The sequence below is a fragment of the Typha angustifolia genome, chromosome 13, assembly GCF_048772165.1.
Source record: "Typha angustifolia cultivar Huaian chromosome 13, ASM4877216v1, whole genome shotgun sequence".
Taxonomy (NCBI): Eukaryota; Viridiplantae; Streptophyta; class Magnoliopsida; order Poales; family Typhaceae; genus Typha; species Typha angustifolia.
This window is the reverse complement of record NC_133251.1, coordinates 7,143,596-7,157,519: the sequence shown is the minus strand read 5'-3', so window position 1 is coordinate 7,157,519 and position 13,924 is coordinate 7,143,596. Positions and strand designations below refer to the sequence as shown.

Genomic DNA, 13,924 nt, shown 5'->3' with positions numbered 1-13,924 from the left:
ATTCAGGAGTATATAGAGCTTGCACTAAAGATTCTTTCTGTGACAACTGAGATCAACCATTACACACCTACTGTTATAGCAACACGTTGTCTAGAATCAAGTTTGAAAACAGGATGGCGTGCAGTTATAACAACTCAGCTCTGCATAATAGATTGCAATAATATCTAGAAATGGATTCATATTCAGCAAAAGCTTTGCTGGGATATTGCTCATGCATCACTGACAAAAATTTCCTAGTGTTGTAACAGGTACAAAATTTCACAGTATGTGCATATTACATTCTACTTAATTCATTTACAGGAAGGAAAGTCTATACATTTCAACAACAAAGAGAGATCAACTTAATAAAGTATGCTTACTACTGGGCTTCCTGCTTAAGCACACATTTTCCACAATCAAGTTCAAACACAAGAGGCCTGATACTAAAGCAATATTGCTTTGAGCAAAAGGATTGAGATAATGTACAAATTGCTGAAAGAATCAAAAGAATGGCTTTCAGTAAACATCAGGTCCTCTCAGTGGCAAGTGAAGTATCCAGTGCTAGCAGCATCTCCAGAGGTCGTTGCGTTTGTATCCTGGGAAGAAGCTGGTGGCAATTGAGATACTAACCTAACTGCCGGCTTTCGACCCGGTAGGTCTGGCAGCTGCACCGTCCCGTGGAGCATCCTTATAGCCTTCCTCATGTTGGGCCTCTTCCTGTAGTCCGGGTGGGCGCAGCAGAGTCCGACCAGCAGCACTCTCACCATCTCCTCCCTGATGAATTTTCCCTCCAGCCGTGGGTCCGCAGCCTCGACGATCTTCCGCCGGCCCCACAGACCCCAGACCCAGTCGACGAGGACAACTCCCTTATCCACTGGCCTACGCCCTGTCGCTACTTCCAACGCCACCACCCCGAAGCTGTACAAGTCGGACTTCTCAGTGGCGAGGCCGGTATGAACGTACTCCGGCGCCAGGTACCCAAGGGTGCCCGCCGGCCGCGACTCCCGTGGTGCCCGGTTGTGGCTGTTGAGCTGTGCCAACCCGAAATCGCTCAGCTTGGCGTTCAGTTCGCCGTCAAGCAGGATGTTGCACGCCTTGACATCCCGGTGGATGATCTTCTTCTCGCACTCGTTGTGGAGGAATGCGAGGGCGGCGGCGACGCCGAGGACAATCTTCCGCCGCACGTCCCATGTGAGAACCGGAGAGTAGTTGCCGGTGGTGTGGAGGGCTCTGTCGAGGCTGCCGTTGGGCATGTAGTCGTAGACTAAGACGAGCTCGTCCTCGTCGCAGCACCACCCAGCGAGCGGCACGAGGTTGCGATGGCGGCAGCTGCCGATGGCCGCCGCGAGCTCGCCGACGAACGTGCGGGCGGATTGCTCCACGTTCCCGAACCGTTTCACGGCGACCTTGGAGCCGGACGGGAGCATGCCTTCGTAGACGGTGGCGGAGCTGCCGTGGCCGACGATCTTGGTGCAGTGGAATCCCTTGGTCGCCGATTTGATCTCCTCCAAAGAAAATCTCGTTGGAATTTTGTTCCCCAGTTCTTGCTCCCTTGGTCTGTGTCTGTTCTGAGTCTCGTCTTCTTCTTCTTCCTCCTCCTCCTCCTCCTCATCGCCACCTGAATAATTCCCTCCATTGCTGCGAGAATACCAGCAGAGAGCAGCTACGACCGCCAGAATCAAGAAGAAGAGGATAGTGACCACTGACACCATCACAACTAGAATCACCGCGAGTCTTCGAGGATGATCCACGTCCTTGGGATTAGAGAAATCATCACCGGAAGCTAGTTGAGGTGAGGACGAGGAGGAAGATGAGTTGGAGAAACCGAAGGTTCGGAAAGTCCATTTGTGGATGACGTGGAGGGCCGCGCCGCGGCCATTGGAAGCGGAGAAGCCGACGTACATGAACTCGCGGAGGAGGCCAGAGAGGTCGACGTTGGCGACGAGCAACGGACGCCGGGGGCGCGACGCCGAGTAGCCGAGCCACACCCGCAGCGTCTTCTTGCGGAACTCCACCCACGCCGTCATTGGAATACCCTCCTTGAGGTCGACACCGGCGTCGGCGGCGCGCGCGAAGGCGGAGGAGAAGATGGTGCCGGCGTCGACGGCTACGTGGTTGTCGTCGACATCGCGGAGGTTGGCGTCGAAGTTGGTGTCGAACTCGACGGCGACGGTGGCGGGGTCCCCGGCTCCGAAGGCAGAGGAGGAAGAGAAGAGGCCCAAGAAGCCACCCGAAGAGCCGAGGAACGTCGGATCGGAGGTGATGAGGAAGGCGAGGCCGTCGCCGAAGGAGTGGGAAGAGGCGGAGGGGGAGATGGAGAAGTCGAAGCGGGTGGAGAAGGAGGCCGGGACGTGGGTGGCTGGGTCAAGAAAACGTATGGGGTGGGAATGGAGGGCTCGGCCGGCGCCGGCGCCGGATCCAGCGCGGTTTTCGGAGGTGAGGGAAATGGCGCCGTTGTTGAGGGAGGCGTCGCCGAGGAGGGTGATGTTGGTGTCCCAAGAAATGCGGCTGCGGCTCCACAAGATTCTCGACGAAAGATGCGTCGCGGAGGAAGGAGGGTAGAGGAAGAGCGGGAAGAAGAAAAGAAGAAGAAACCAATGTAGATGGAGAAGAGAGGAGGACGACATTGTCCTCTCTCTCTCTCTCTCTCTCTCTCTCTCTCTCTCTCTCTCTCTCTCTCTCTCTCTCTAAAGAAGCCAAGAAATGGGGACTTGGAAGAGGGAGATTAGAAGGAGATGGTATCGATAGCTTACCGGGGTTTGTTTTTTTAGTTAGGATCTGAATCGCATTAACTTGGGTTTGATTTGGCTCGGTTATATGTAGTGGTGCGGCCGTGTAGGTGTTATTGGTTCAAGTTTAATTGAGCCTTATTATTGTCCTCCTAGCTCCGTGATCCACTGCGCCACAAAGTTTTTGACGAAAATACTACTACAGTAAATTTTATTTTCCAAACAAGATCACTGTTCAAATTATTTGTCAAACAAGTACTTAAAAAAAATCGCTTTCTACAATAGCAACTTATTCCTCTAATCATCTAAGTTGCATCTTTAAGTAATTGGCAAAAACGATTAATGAATTGCTCTATGGGAAAGCGATTCATAAATCGTTCTATGAGAAAACGATTCTCAGGAGATTTACTCCATCAACTTATTATGCCGTAACACTATGGTCCATAAATCGATTTTGGGGAGCGTGACTTATAATCGCGTTCTCTAAAGGCGACTTAATAATCGCTTTTCTAGAAAGCGTTTCTGATACACAATTGTGTCAAAACCTACAATATAATCTGAAACTTTCAGCTAAAACAAAATGTGTTCTAAAAATTGAGTCATGCTAGAAATTGATACTTACAAAATAAAATTTAAATTCAAAGAAAATCAGTCAACTTGACAACTTAAAAATCTGAGTCAACTAACAACACACCTACCAATAAAAATTAGGAACTTAATAATATAGGAAATTTGCTATAAAACCAAAATAATAATTTGCAAAAAATGTTTAATAAAATCAAAATACATCATAACTCCCTAAATATTCACAATAATATAATAAAATTAAAAATGAAAATAAGTATCATCGATTATACTCTTGGTACATAAAAATAAAGATGTGATGATTTCTTTCTCCCGTAAACAATAACTTCTCGTATAGATAGATCTTGCGTTATTTGGGATGTGGGGACCTCTATTTCAGGAGCTTCTATCTCTCGGGTTACCTCAATCTCGAAAAGGACCTCCCAATCCCTTGTGTGCTGGTCTAGAAGACTCCCCTTATCCTCTTTCTCTACATCCTTGTCCCCTCCCTCGTCTGCCACGTCATATCCCTCATGCAGATGACTCTTGTGTCAGCTGGGATGTGGGGACCTCAATTTTAGGAGGTGCAACGTCCTCATGAGCTGGACATGCAGAATCCTTATGAGCTAGAGTTGCAATATCCTAGTTAGCTAGATGTGTAAGACGTCGTGACCCATTAATCTTATTTAATACTATCATACATCTCACACATCTCTATCATCGTAAGATGTAGCCCCCTATCACTACTCCACATTGCATTCATACCTCTAATATGAATATCCGCCAAAGTATGAACCTATGAGCAAACCGCAAGTCAAATATACATAATACTATGAATAATAAATTTAGTTATAAAAAACTATATATACCTTAGTCTCGATGATGCTACTAGATTGCAAAAATCACATAGGAGTCAATCACATAAAGAAGAAATAAGTCGTCGAGTAATCATTTTATACCACTCCATATAGGGGTCAGCAAATCCCATCAGTCCAATATATGGGGCCTCATTCACTATTGTATATATCCACTGCTCCTACATACGAATGTATGCTGCATGATGTGTCTACTAGTGTTAACTACTCTTTCCACGCTTATCAACCTCATGAAGTGCATCATCTATATTACATGCTACTGGGATCTGTTGTACGCGACCAAATTGTCGCATACCATGATTAGGAAAATGTCACTCCATCACATCAAAGCAAATGAGGGGAGCTCTAGTCCTCTATATGTGACTATCTGATGTACATATGGCAGGTAAAGTAACCATAACATCCTCAATATATAGCTCCCATATCATTTGCATTACAATAAAATAATTAGTGAAAAATAAAAGATGTTTACTTTGTATTATTATTTATCAACTACCTGGTCATCTCTTTGTTAATCTAATTTATCTTTGTAGTATTACAATACATGTGGCGCCAAATTATGCTAAAAAATCAAGTGGCACTGCCATTTTGCACCAATGGATCTGCAGGTGGGGATGGTACTACGAGTGGCTGGTCCTGCTGCTGAATATTATCACCAACTACTTCGATAGCAGATGAGAGCCTTTTTGGCCGTCCAACATATAGGCATTCCCATGCCCAAACCTGATTTATATATATATATATATATAGACAAAATAAATAGAAGTAGATTATACTTGTAATAAGACAAAGGACATGCTGTCTCTAATGCACCGAAGCGAGAAGCTCAACCTAACTATCGATAAGTACTGCTAGTGCTACACTGCCCCAGCTAATAGTGCTAGTATATTGCAAGTCACGTAGTAGAGGTAAATAAATCAACTAGACCACAGCTCCTGACTTGTTAGCCAAAATGTAGCCACTCAAAAGTGATAAAATGTAGGCCCGAGTATATCTCTGTACATTTGATCATTATCATCTACGAGTAGCATCGCAAATATGTCACGCAACCACTACATCGGCATCGACGAACCTTGCATAGTAGTCTAAGGTGACATGACTCCTAAAAGCTCTTGACACAACTCCAACCATCTGTAATCTGTGCTACTACTGATAACTAGACCATGGACATGCAAACCCATAAGTATCCTGATACACTTAGTTAGAATCTTTTCTCATTGCATTAGGTGTTTATTTTTATTAAAATAAAATTCATATAGGTCGCATTCGAACGCAGATGGAGTAACGTTCAAACGCCCTTATGAATGCCTTGTGAACGCCCGTGTTCGAACGCATGTGTCGTGTTCATAAATCCAGAAGTGGCTTTTTGAGTGCGTTCGAACGCGATCGGGCGCATTCGAACGCGATCGACGGGAATCCTTTAGAATTAAGATTTCATATTATTTTAGGACTTGTTGGCTAGCCTCTATAAATATGTGGATGACAACTAACTTTATTATGCTATTGGATTCTTGATTTTTTACCTTCTATCTTCTCTCTATACTCCTCCCTCCTCCCTCTTCACCATCCTTTGACCTCTACGTTGGCAAGGTTTCTCCTCGCTTCTCCCCTTGACTGTCGAGCCACTCCTCTTCTTTGGGATCTTGAACACTGGCTGGAAATTCTATGGTTTTAGAAACAGCGACTGCGAGTACTAGATCACAACTACCTTTGAGATCTTCTTCCGATATTAGAGGAGGCACAAGACCCCCCATTCGAACTCTCACACCTACCCAAGTGGAGGACCAAAGAGTGAAGGGCCTTTGCTTTCGATGTGATGAGCGTTTCACCCCCGATCATCGGTGTTCTAAATCGATAGGGAGTGTGATGCTTATCGATGGTCTTGAGGAGGATTATGAGATTGTTAATGATGGAGATTGTCTAGAGGAGGTCCATAAAGAAGCCGTTGTGGAGGGCATTGAGAAAGATATCCAAGTTGAAATATCGATGCATGCATATTCGGATGCTTCCACGTCCAGAACGTTACGGATAGACGGACTCATTAGAAAGTATTGTGTGCACATCCTCGTCGATTTGGGGAGTATACATAACTTTCTAGACGAGAGGCTAGTGAGGAGATTGGGTTTGGATGTCGAACTAACTACGGGGTTTGACGTTGCTATTGGAGACGGCACAAAGCTTAGGGCAGAGAATTTGTGTCGCTGAGTCGGTATACGAGTGCAAGGACACGACATTATTGTAGACTTGTATCTGTTGGCGCTACGAGGAGCAGACATTGTCCTTGATGCTCAGTGGTTATAGAGTTTGGGACCTATTACATTTGATTTTCGAAGCATGTGGATGAAATATAAATATGGAAACAAAGATGTGCAATTTGATGGTGTTCCGACTTCCTCGATTCCTACGATGCAGCCTATAGTGGAGCTGTTTGGTGCGTATGATTTAGCATATCTTCTTTAGTTAGGACCAGTAAGAGATGAGCCTCAAACGAGTTCAGGTACTACAATTGAATTGTCTAATTTATTAGATAACTTTTCTAGACTGTTTGAGGAGCCGTAGGAGGTTCCACCGAGGAGAGCGGCAGATCATTGTATAGAGATTGTACCCGGGGCTACACCGGCGAGCGTGAGGCCATATCGATATCCACATGTGCAAAAATAAGTTATCTCAAATATGGTAACCGAGATATTATTGCAAGGCCTCATACAACCAAGTCATAGCTCATACTCATCGCCCATGCTTTCGGTGCGAAAAAATGACAGAATATGGCGTTTTTGTGTCGACTATCGAGCACTAAATGCTATTATCGTCAAGGATCGGTATCCTATTTCGGTTATCGAGGAATTGCTAGACGAGCTTGCAGGGGCTACTATATTTAGTAAGCTGGACTAGAGAGTTGGGTATCATCAAATAAGAGTTCACCCGGTGAACGTGCACAAAACTACATTTTGAACTCCGGACGGACATTACGAGTTTCGAGTGATTCCTTCTAGTCTCACTAATGCTCCAGCTATCTTTCAAGGCCTCATGAATGATATATTTCGGCCTCTATTGTGAATTTTTAATGATACTTTGGTGTATAGCATGACTGAATTAGAGCATTGGTGGCATTTGGAGGATGTGCTAAATTTGTTGGAGCAAAATCGATTGAAGATCAAGAAGTCCAAGTGTCTATGGGGAGTACCAAAGGTGGAGTATTTAGGTTACATTATTACAGCGGATGGTGTAGCGACGGATCCTCAAAAGGTTGCATGTATGACTGCTTGGCCTATTCCTACTACTATTACCGAATTGAGAGGATTTTTGGGGTTGACTGGTTATTATCATCGATTCATCGTCGGATATGGCAAATTCGCTGCTACCCTCACTTCTTTGTTGAAGAATGACTCTTTTAGATGGATGAGTGAAGCCACTATAGCCTTTGAAAAACTAAAAACAGCAATGACGACGGCACCCGTTCTAGCGCTATCGAACTTCACTAAAGAATTCATTGTTGAATGTGATGCATCGAGTGTTGACATAGGAGCTGTACTAATGCAATAAGGATGTCCCATTGCCTATCTTAGTAAAGCTTTATCACAAAAATCTCAGCAATTATCGACTTATGAGAAAGAGATGTTGGCAATTCTACATGCGGTGACAAAGTAGAGGCTTTATTTGATTGGTAGACGATTCATTATCCGAACCGATTAAAGGAGCCTTCTATACTTTATGGGACAACACATACACACTCCGACATAGTAGCAATGGGTCACAAAATTGCTCGGGTATGCTTATGAAATTCAATATAAGAAGGGACTGAAAAATAGAGTGGCGGATGCACTATCGCGCCAACTCGATACCGTCGAGCTTGCAGCCTATTTATCTCCTACCTTTCCCTTCTTTGATGAGCTGAGGTATGCATGTACATCTGACCCAGATAATTTGAGATTATTAAAGGAGGTGATGGATGATCTGAAGCGCCATCTCGAGTTGAAGAATTGAGCCAATTTGCTGCTGGACTGCGAATGCATTCGAGTGCCCGTAAATGACGGATTGCAACAGAAATTGTTGGAACACTTTCACCAAACTCCAGAGGCTTGTCATGAAGGTGTCTTGAGGACTTATAGGAGGATATCTCAGAGTTGCACGTGGCTAGGATTGAGACGAGATGTGAGCAGTTTTGTCCGTGCTTACGAAGTCTATCAAATGGCTAAAGTAACCACTTTGAAACCGGCTGGATTACTACAACCTTTACCTATACCAGACCGTGTTTGGGAGGACATTTCTATGGACTTCATAGAGGGTCTTCAACCTTTACCTATAAAGTATGCTCACTTTTCGGCATTGCCACATCTATTTTCCGCCAAGACGGTGGCTGAAATTTTTGTTAGAGATATTGCTCGATTACATGGCATGCCACGCATGATTGTCTCAGATCGTGATCGTGTATTTATGAGTGACTTTTGGTTTGAGTTTTTCAGATTGTAGGGGACTGGATTGAACTTCAGTTCGGCCTACCATCCACAAACGGATGGCCAAACCGAGGTGGTCAATCGAGGCATTGAACAGTATTTGAGGTGCTTTATGGGAGAGATGCCGACATGATGGTTGGAGTTCTTACCGTGGGCGAAGGGGTCTTATAACACCGCCTATCATAGCAGTATTTGCATGACTCCATTTGAGGTAGTGTATGGACGCACGGCTCCGATGTTACGCGCTTATGATCCAATGGCATCAGCAGATAAGACAGAGGTGGACTTAGCATTGATGGATAGAAACGCCACATTGAGAAGGTTGTGTGCTCATCTTAAACTTGCTCAAAACCGCATGAAGCAACGCCACATTGAGAAGCGTTTCCCTGACTTTTCACCTTGAGGGCATGGTAGAGGAAGCGTGGTGGGCTGATACACTTAGTTAGGATCTTTTCTTATTACATTAGGTGTTTATTTTAATTAAAATAAAATCCCTTATGAACGCTTGTGTTGCGTTCGCAAATCCAGAGAAGCGGCTTTTTGAGTGCGTTCAAACGCGACCGGGCGCGTTCGAACGCGATCGACGGGAATCCTCTAGAATTAGGATTTCTTATTATTTTAGGACTTGTTGGCTAGCCTCTATAAATATATGGATGGCAACCAACTTCATTATGCTATTGAATTCTTAATTTCTTACCTCCTATCTTTTCTATAGACTCCTCCCTCCTCCCTCTTCACCATACTTCCATCTCTACCATTGGCAAGGTTTCTCCTCGTTTCTAATCTCCCTCGACTATCAAGCCACCTCTCTTCTTTGGGATCTCGACCACTTCGTTCCCTTCATCTACTTCTCTTAATCACTTCCACAATTCACCCTCATCTCCATATCCATTCATAACCCTAACATCCACTCCACCCGTCACCACCACCATCACCCACGTTATTCCCTATTTTCGTCATTGCTATAGTTCGAATCTGTGAAAGGCATAAATACAAAAGTTGTAGATAAGGAAGTTACGGACCTAACCCAATTAGTTTTGTAATTTTCTGACTACAGGAGAATATCTGATAAAAATTTCATACGGTTGCGCGAACTGCTTCCTGTAATAAATTCAAATCTTAAAGAATTGTTCTGTAGCCGATTTTTTGATACAAGAACTCATCAATTTGGTATCAAAGCTCATCAATTTGGTATCAGAGCCTATCAAATGGTATCAGAGCCTATCATATCCCCATATCTTGCAAAGTCATGGTGGCCTCCCCGATTGCAAGACGAAACGTGTGTTTCTCACCGCCAACGCTCAATTAGAGTTGTTATTAGTGCCTGGTCAAAAATAATCTCTTCTTCTCTGTAGGCAAAGTAGAATTTGCTCTAGACAAGAAGATAAAGAATTTGTGAATGGGTCACCCACCGTCTCAAATTTCATGTAAAATGATATCGACAAGTTAGGCTACTCATATCCTACAATTGGTAAAAACAAAAATAAGTCATATAAACCACTTAGAGCGTGTCATATAAATCATCCATAACAAGGTTTTTAACCAATAAAAAATCCTATAACTAATAATAAACTCTTTTTGTTCCACCTTTATTAAGTTTTAAGAGAACAAGAAAGATGGTAAGTAAAGATAACTCTTACCTCGCCTCTCCAAATAGCCTTAAATCTATATTGTTTTTGCAACCTCAAAATAGATCTATATATAGGGCCTAGATCCACAACATGTGCTCACAATTGTATGAAATTATATTCATAAGTATGCTTAAGATCATGACATAAAAAAAGTAACATGACACATAAAATGGTAAACATGCTAAATATTTACGATTACATTTAAATCAATGTTTGTGTTTAACTCTTCATTTATAACATGACAAGTTTGTCGATTATGGCTTTGTTATTTGTAACGCTCACATGTGGTTGCTTGACGCCCTTCCCTTTCATCCATCTCATTATGAATCATTATCGATTTTGGCTGCCCTTTACTTATTCGTTTCATTAATGGATCGGGTAACAAGGTTGGACCATCGTACTCTGTCCAATAACCTTGATTGCTAAATGGTGTAAGCTCAGGTCCTCATGTGTTTATATATCCTTTCAATTATATATATCTTATCAACAAATTGCATCCAGTCAAGTTAAATTGACTTATCAACAAGCAGCAAGTGCGTGCATACCAGGATATCGATGTTATTGTCATTTTTGACAAGTGTAAGTGTTGTTTCTTAGATTAACTGTTTGGTCCTGTTAGCCTCTTTCTGTAATTCGTAAAGAACATGCAATTGTAACACCAAAAATACCTCAATAGTGATGAAACCCACACACAATGTGTAAATTTATTATCTTAAGATTTGCACTCATAGTAGTAGTGATGTTAGGCATGAACTATTGGTTAGTTCTTAAATAATCATCTCCTTATTTGTGCCTCTTATAGAAGTAGTAGACTGAGCGGTAAAATATTAATTTCACCAAAACTGTTATTAGAAAGAATCAAGCATTAAGCAATATATGGTTAACCACTTCAAATAAATTAGTAGTCATGAGTCTATAACGATGTCCATTATCATGAGCTAGAGCCCACTTTTTAACTAGGATGTTATCAAGCAATTTCTTTGCATCTGAATGTAATCGCTCAATTCATAACATCCAATAGTCAAACTTTTGGACTTGATTTTCCATTAATAAACAAAATATATTAAAGTAGTATTGTGACAATATTTATTAAAATTGGTAACTTTATGGCATAAACACATACGGTGATAAGCCATTGGCTCCTTCCAACCATTGCTGGAGTCATTCACAGCCATTGGCTCCTTCCAACCATTCCTTATCTTTGATGCACAATAAGATGATGCAAACATGCAAGAAACTAACTAAAACTCAACACATTCTCACTCTTTAGAATAGCAAATGCAAGAGAAAATATCTAATCATTTCCCTCAGTGCTTGTAGCAATAATTGAGACACCTTTATATTTACCACGTAGATGTGCACCATCAATATTTATTACAAGCCTATAATGTTTGAATCCATGAATTAAGCTCCAAAGGAACAAAAAAACTAGTCTAAACATCTTTGTGGTTGGGTATCCAATATGACTTTATCCCACTGAACCATTGTATTAAGATTTTTGTGTTTCACTTCTATCATTCAATTAAGAAGGATTACAGGATGCACCCAATTCAGATAAAGAAGTTTGGGTGGATAAGGCCAAACAAGCAAGATTATGAGCATAAGAATTATTGACCCTACTAGTATGCATAATAGTAGTAAAATATTGAGCAGCATGCAAGTTGTGGCACGCTCTAATTCAAGACCTAATGACCCAAGGAATATCATTAGGTGAATTAGAGGAGAAAGCATCGATTACTGTTTTGCAACCAGAAAAAAGAAGCACCTGCTCCAAAGGTACGAGAGCTTGAATCAATTTGAGTCCTACTAGTAGAGCTTGAGCTTCTCCTTCTATAGCCGAAGGATAGTCTAGTAAATAAATAGCCTGTCAAAATAAACTAGAAGATGTTAATTGAAGATAAATGTCAATAGCTTACATGATTCTGTCTGACCATCAAATAGTCAAAATAAACTCTATGCCTTTTGATATGAAATCTAATAATGATAAGTATGGATAATCTCTTGTTTGAGACTAATTATTTTTATACTTATATTCTTTCTCACAGAATCTGTAAGTTCATGAGCCATAAATTTGATATCTAATTGATGATGATCGATATTTAGTGAAAGGTTGAGACAAGTATGAAGTCTAATATATTTTATTATTTCTCACATCTTATAGCTATTGTGAATATATGATTGCACATTTCATTGACAAATATCATCTTGTTCACACTTCACATATAAAATAATAGGACTAAAATATTTAACTTTGTATATGTGGTGTAAGACAACTGCATGCTTTTTTAAATACATATGCAACTCGTCCTTACTTTTAAACAATTGACCAACACGTGACTTATCACTAATATTCTATAAAGCAACTGATATACCTTGTACTTGGTTACGAACAACCATATGAGGTGCCTAATTTTTGTTACCCCACTCTAGTAGAGGTTCAAATAAAGGTGGCACAAATGATCTTGATCAGCCTTTAGTTGCTGATCAATATCATCATCAGATGTGGAAGTACAATCATCATTTGTTTCTGCACCACACATAATATCTACTATATGTGAGATATTAACTCTATCACTTCGTTGACTTGGGCCTACATTATACTGATCTTCATTACTATTCAGATGAATTACCGGTTGAAATATCACATGGCTCACATTATTTAAACTTGACTCACTTGAACCTGTATAATATTGTTCGTGATAATTCAGATCAGCTCGTGCTTCAAATATTACTAGGCTGACATTGTTAAAACTTTGTTGACTTAGCTCTGTGTAATATTGTTCATGAAATTCAAGTTCACTAGTTGCTGAGATATCACTTGTTTATTAGATTATGTGACCAAAGTAGTGAATTCCATCAAACCACCACTTTGTTCAAGCAAATCAAGCATTGCATCCACATTTTCATCATCAACAATCGGCATAATATCAAATTTACTACTAAGGTTGCATAACCTACAATGCATTTCCAAGTTCCATTCTCCTCTACTTAGTCTAGTAAGTATTGATATTTTATCTAGTTACTCCTCATATGTTGACCTCTTATCTACTCTAACAAGTCTTTTTATTCCACCATCATATTTAACACCATTGATCCCCCCGTAATTGAGTCACTCCAATAAGCGATAGACACTAATTTTGAAGCCATAATCTGTATGAAAAATAATAAGAAAATCTATTAAATATTTAATTAAAGAACTATGGGGACTTCCTAAAATATCATAATTTATTAAATAGATTAAATTTGGTTTGGCATAACATATTGATAGTTAGAATTGGACACATTGTCATATAAACAATCCCAAATATAAAAATACTGTTTCCTTTTTCTTGTTTTCTTGGAATCTTTAGTGCTTTATGCTTTCTATTGAAGAGAATAGTCTCTAGGTATATGACAATAATGCCAAAAAGTTATGCAAGTGAAAATGATAATCGTAAATGTAGCTAATAAAAATTGTCTTAAGGCCTGTGCTAGCGGACTTTCCTAAAAGCATTCTCAATACTGAAAGTAAATTATATATAAATTCTCCATCACCCACAATGGCCAAAATTGAAGAACATATGGTATAAAATTAAAAAACATATGGTATAAAATTGAAGAACATATAATATAAGATAAGTTTCAACAATTGAAGAATCCACTTCTTAGGTTGACATTTAATCATAAGTACCAACAATAGAGTTTTTTTAGAA

The 13,924-nt window shown here is 41.0% G+C and overlaps 1 protein-coding gene across 1 annotated transcript; it reads right to left on the bottom strand.

The window, feature by feature from the left end:
* Window positions 1-273: 273 nt before the first annotated feature.
* Window positions 274-2,855, bottom strand: LOC140774267 (L-type lectin-domain containing receptor kinase S.7-like). The gene has a single exon (XM_073117190.1). The coding sequence runs from the start codon at window positions 2,604-2,606 to the stop codon at window positions 516-518; it is 2,091 nt and encodes a 696-aa protein (XP_072973291.1). The 5' UTR covers window positions 2,607-2,855; the 3' UTR covers window positions 274-515.
* Between the last annotated feature and the right edge of the window lie 11,069 nt (window positions 2,856-13,924).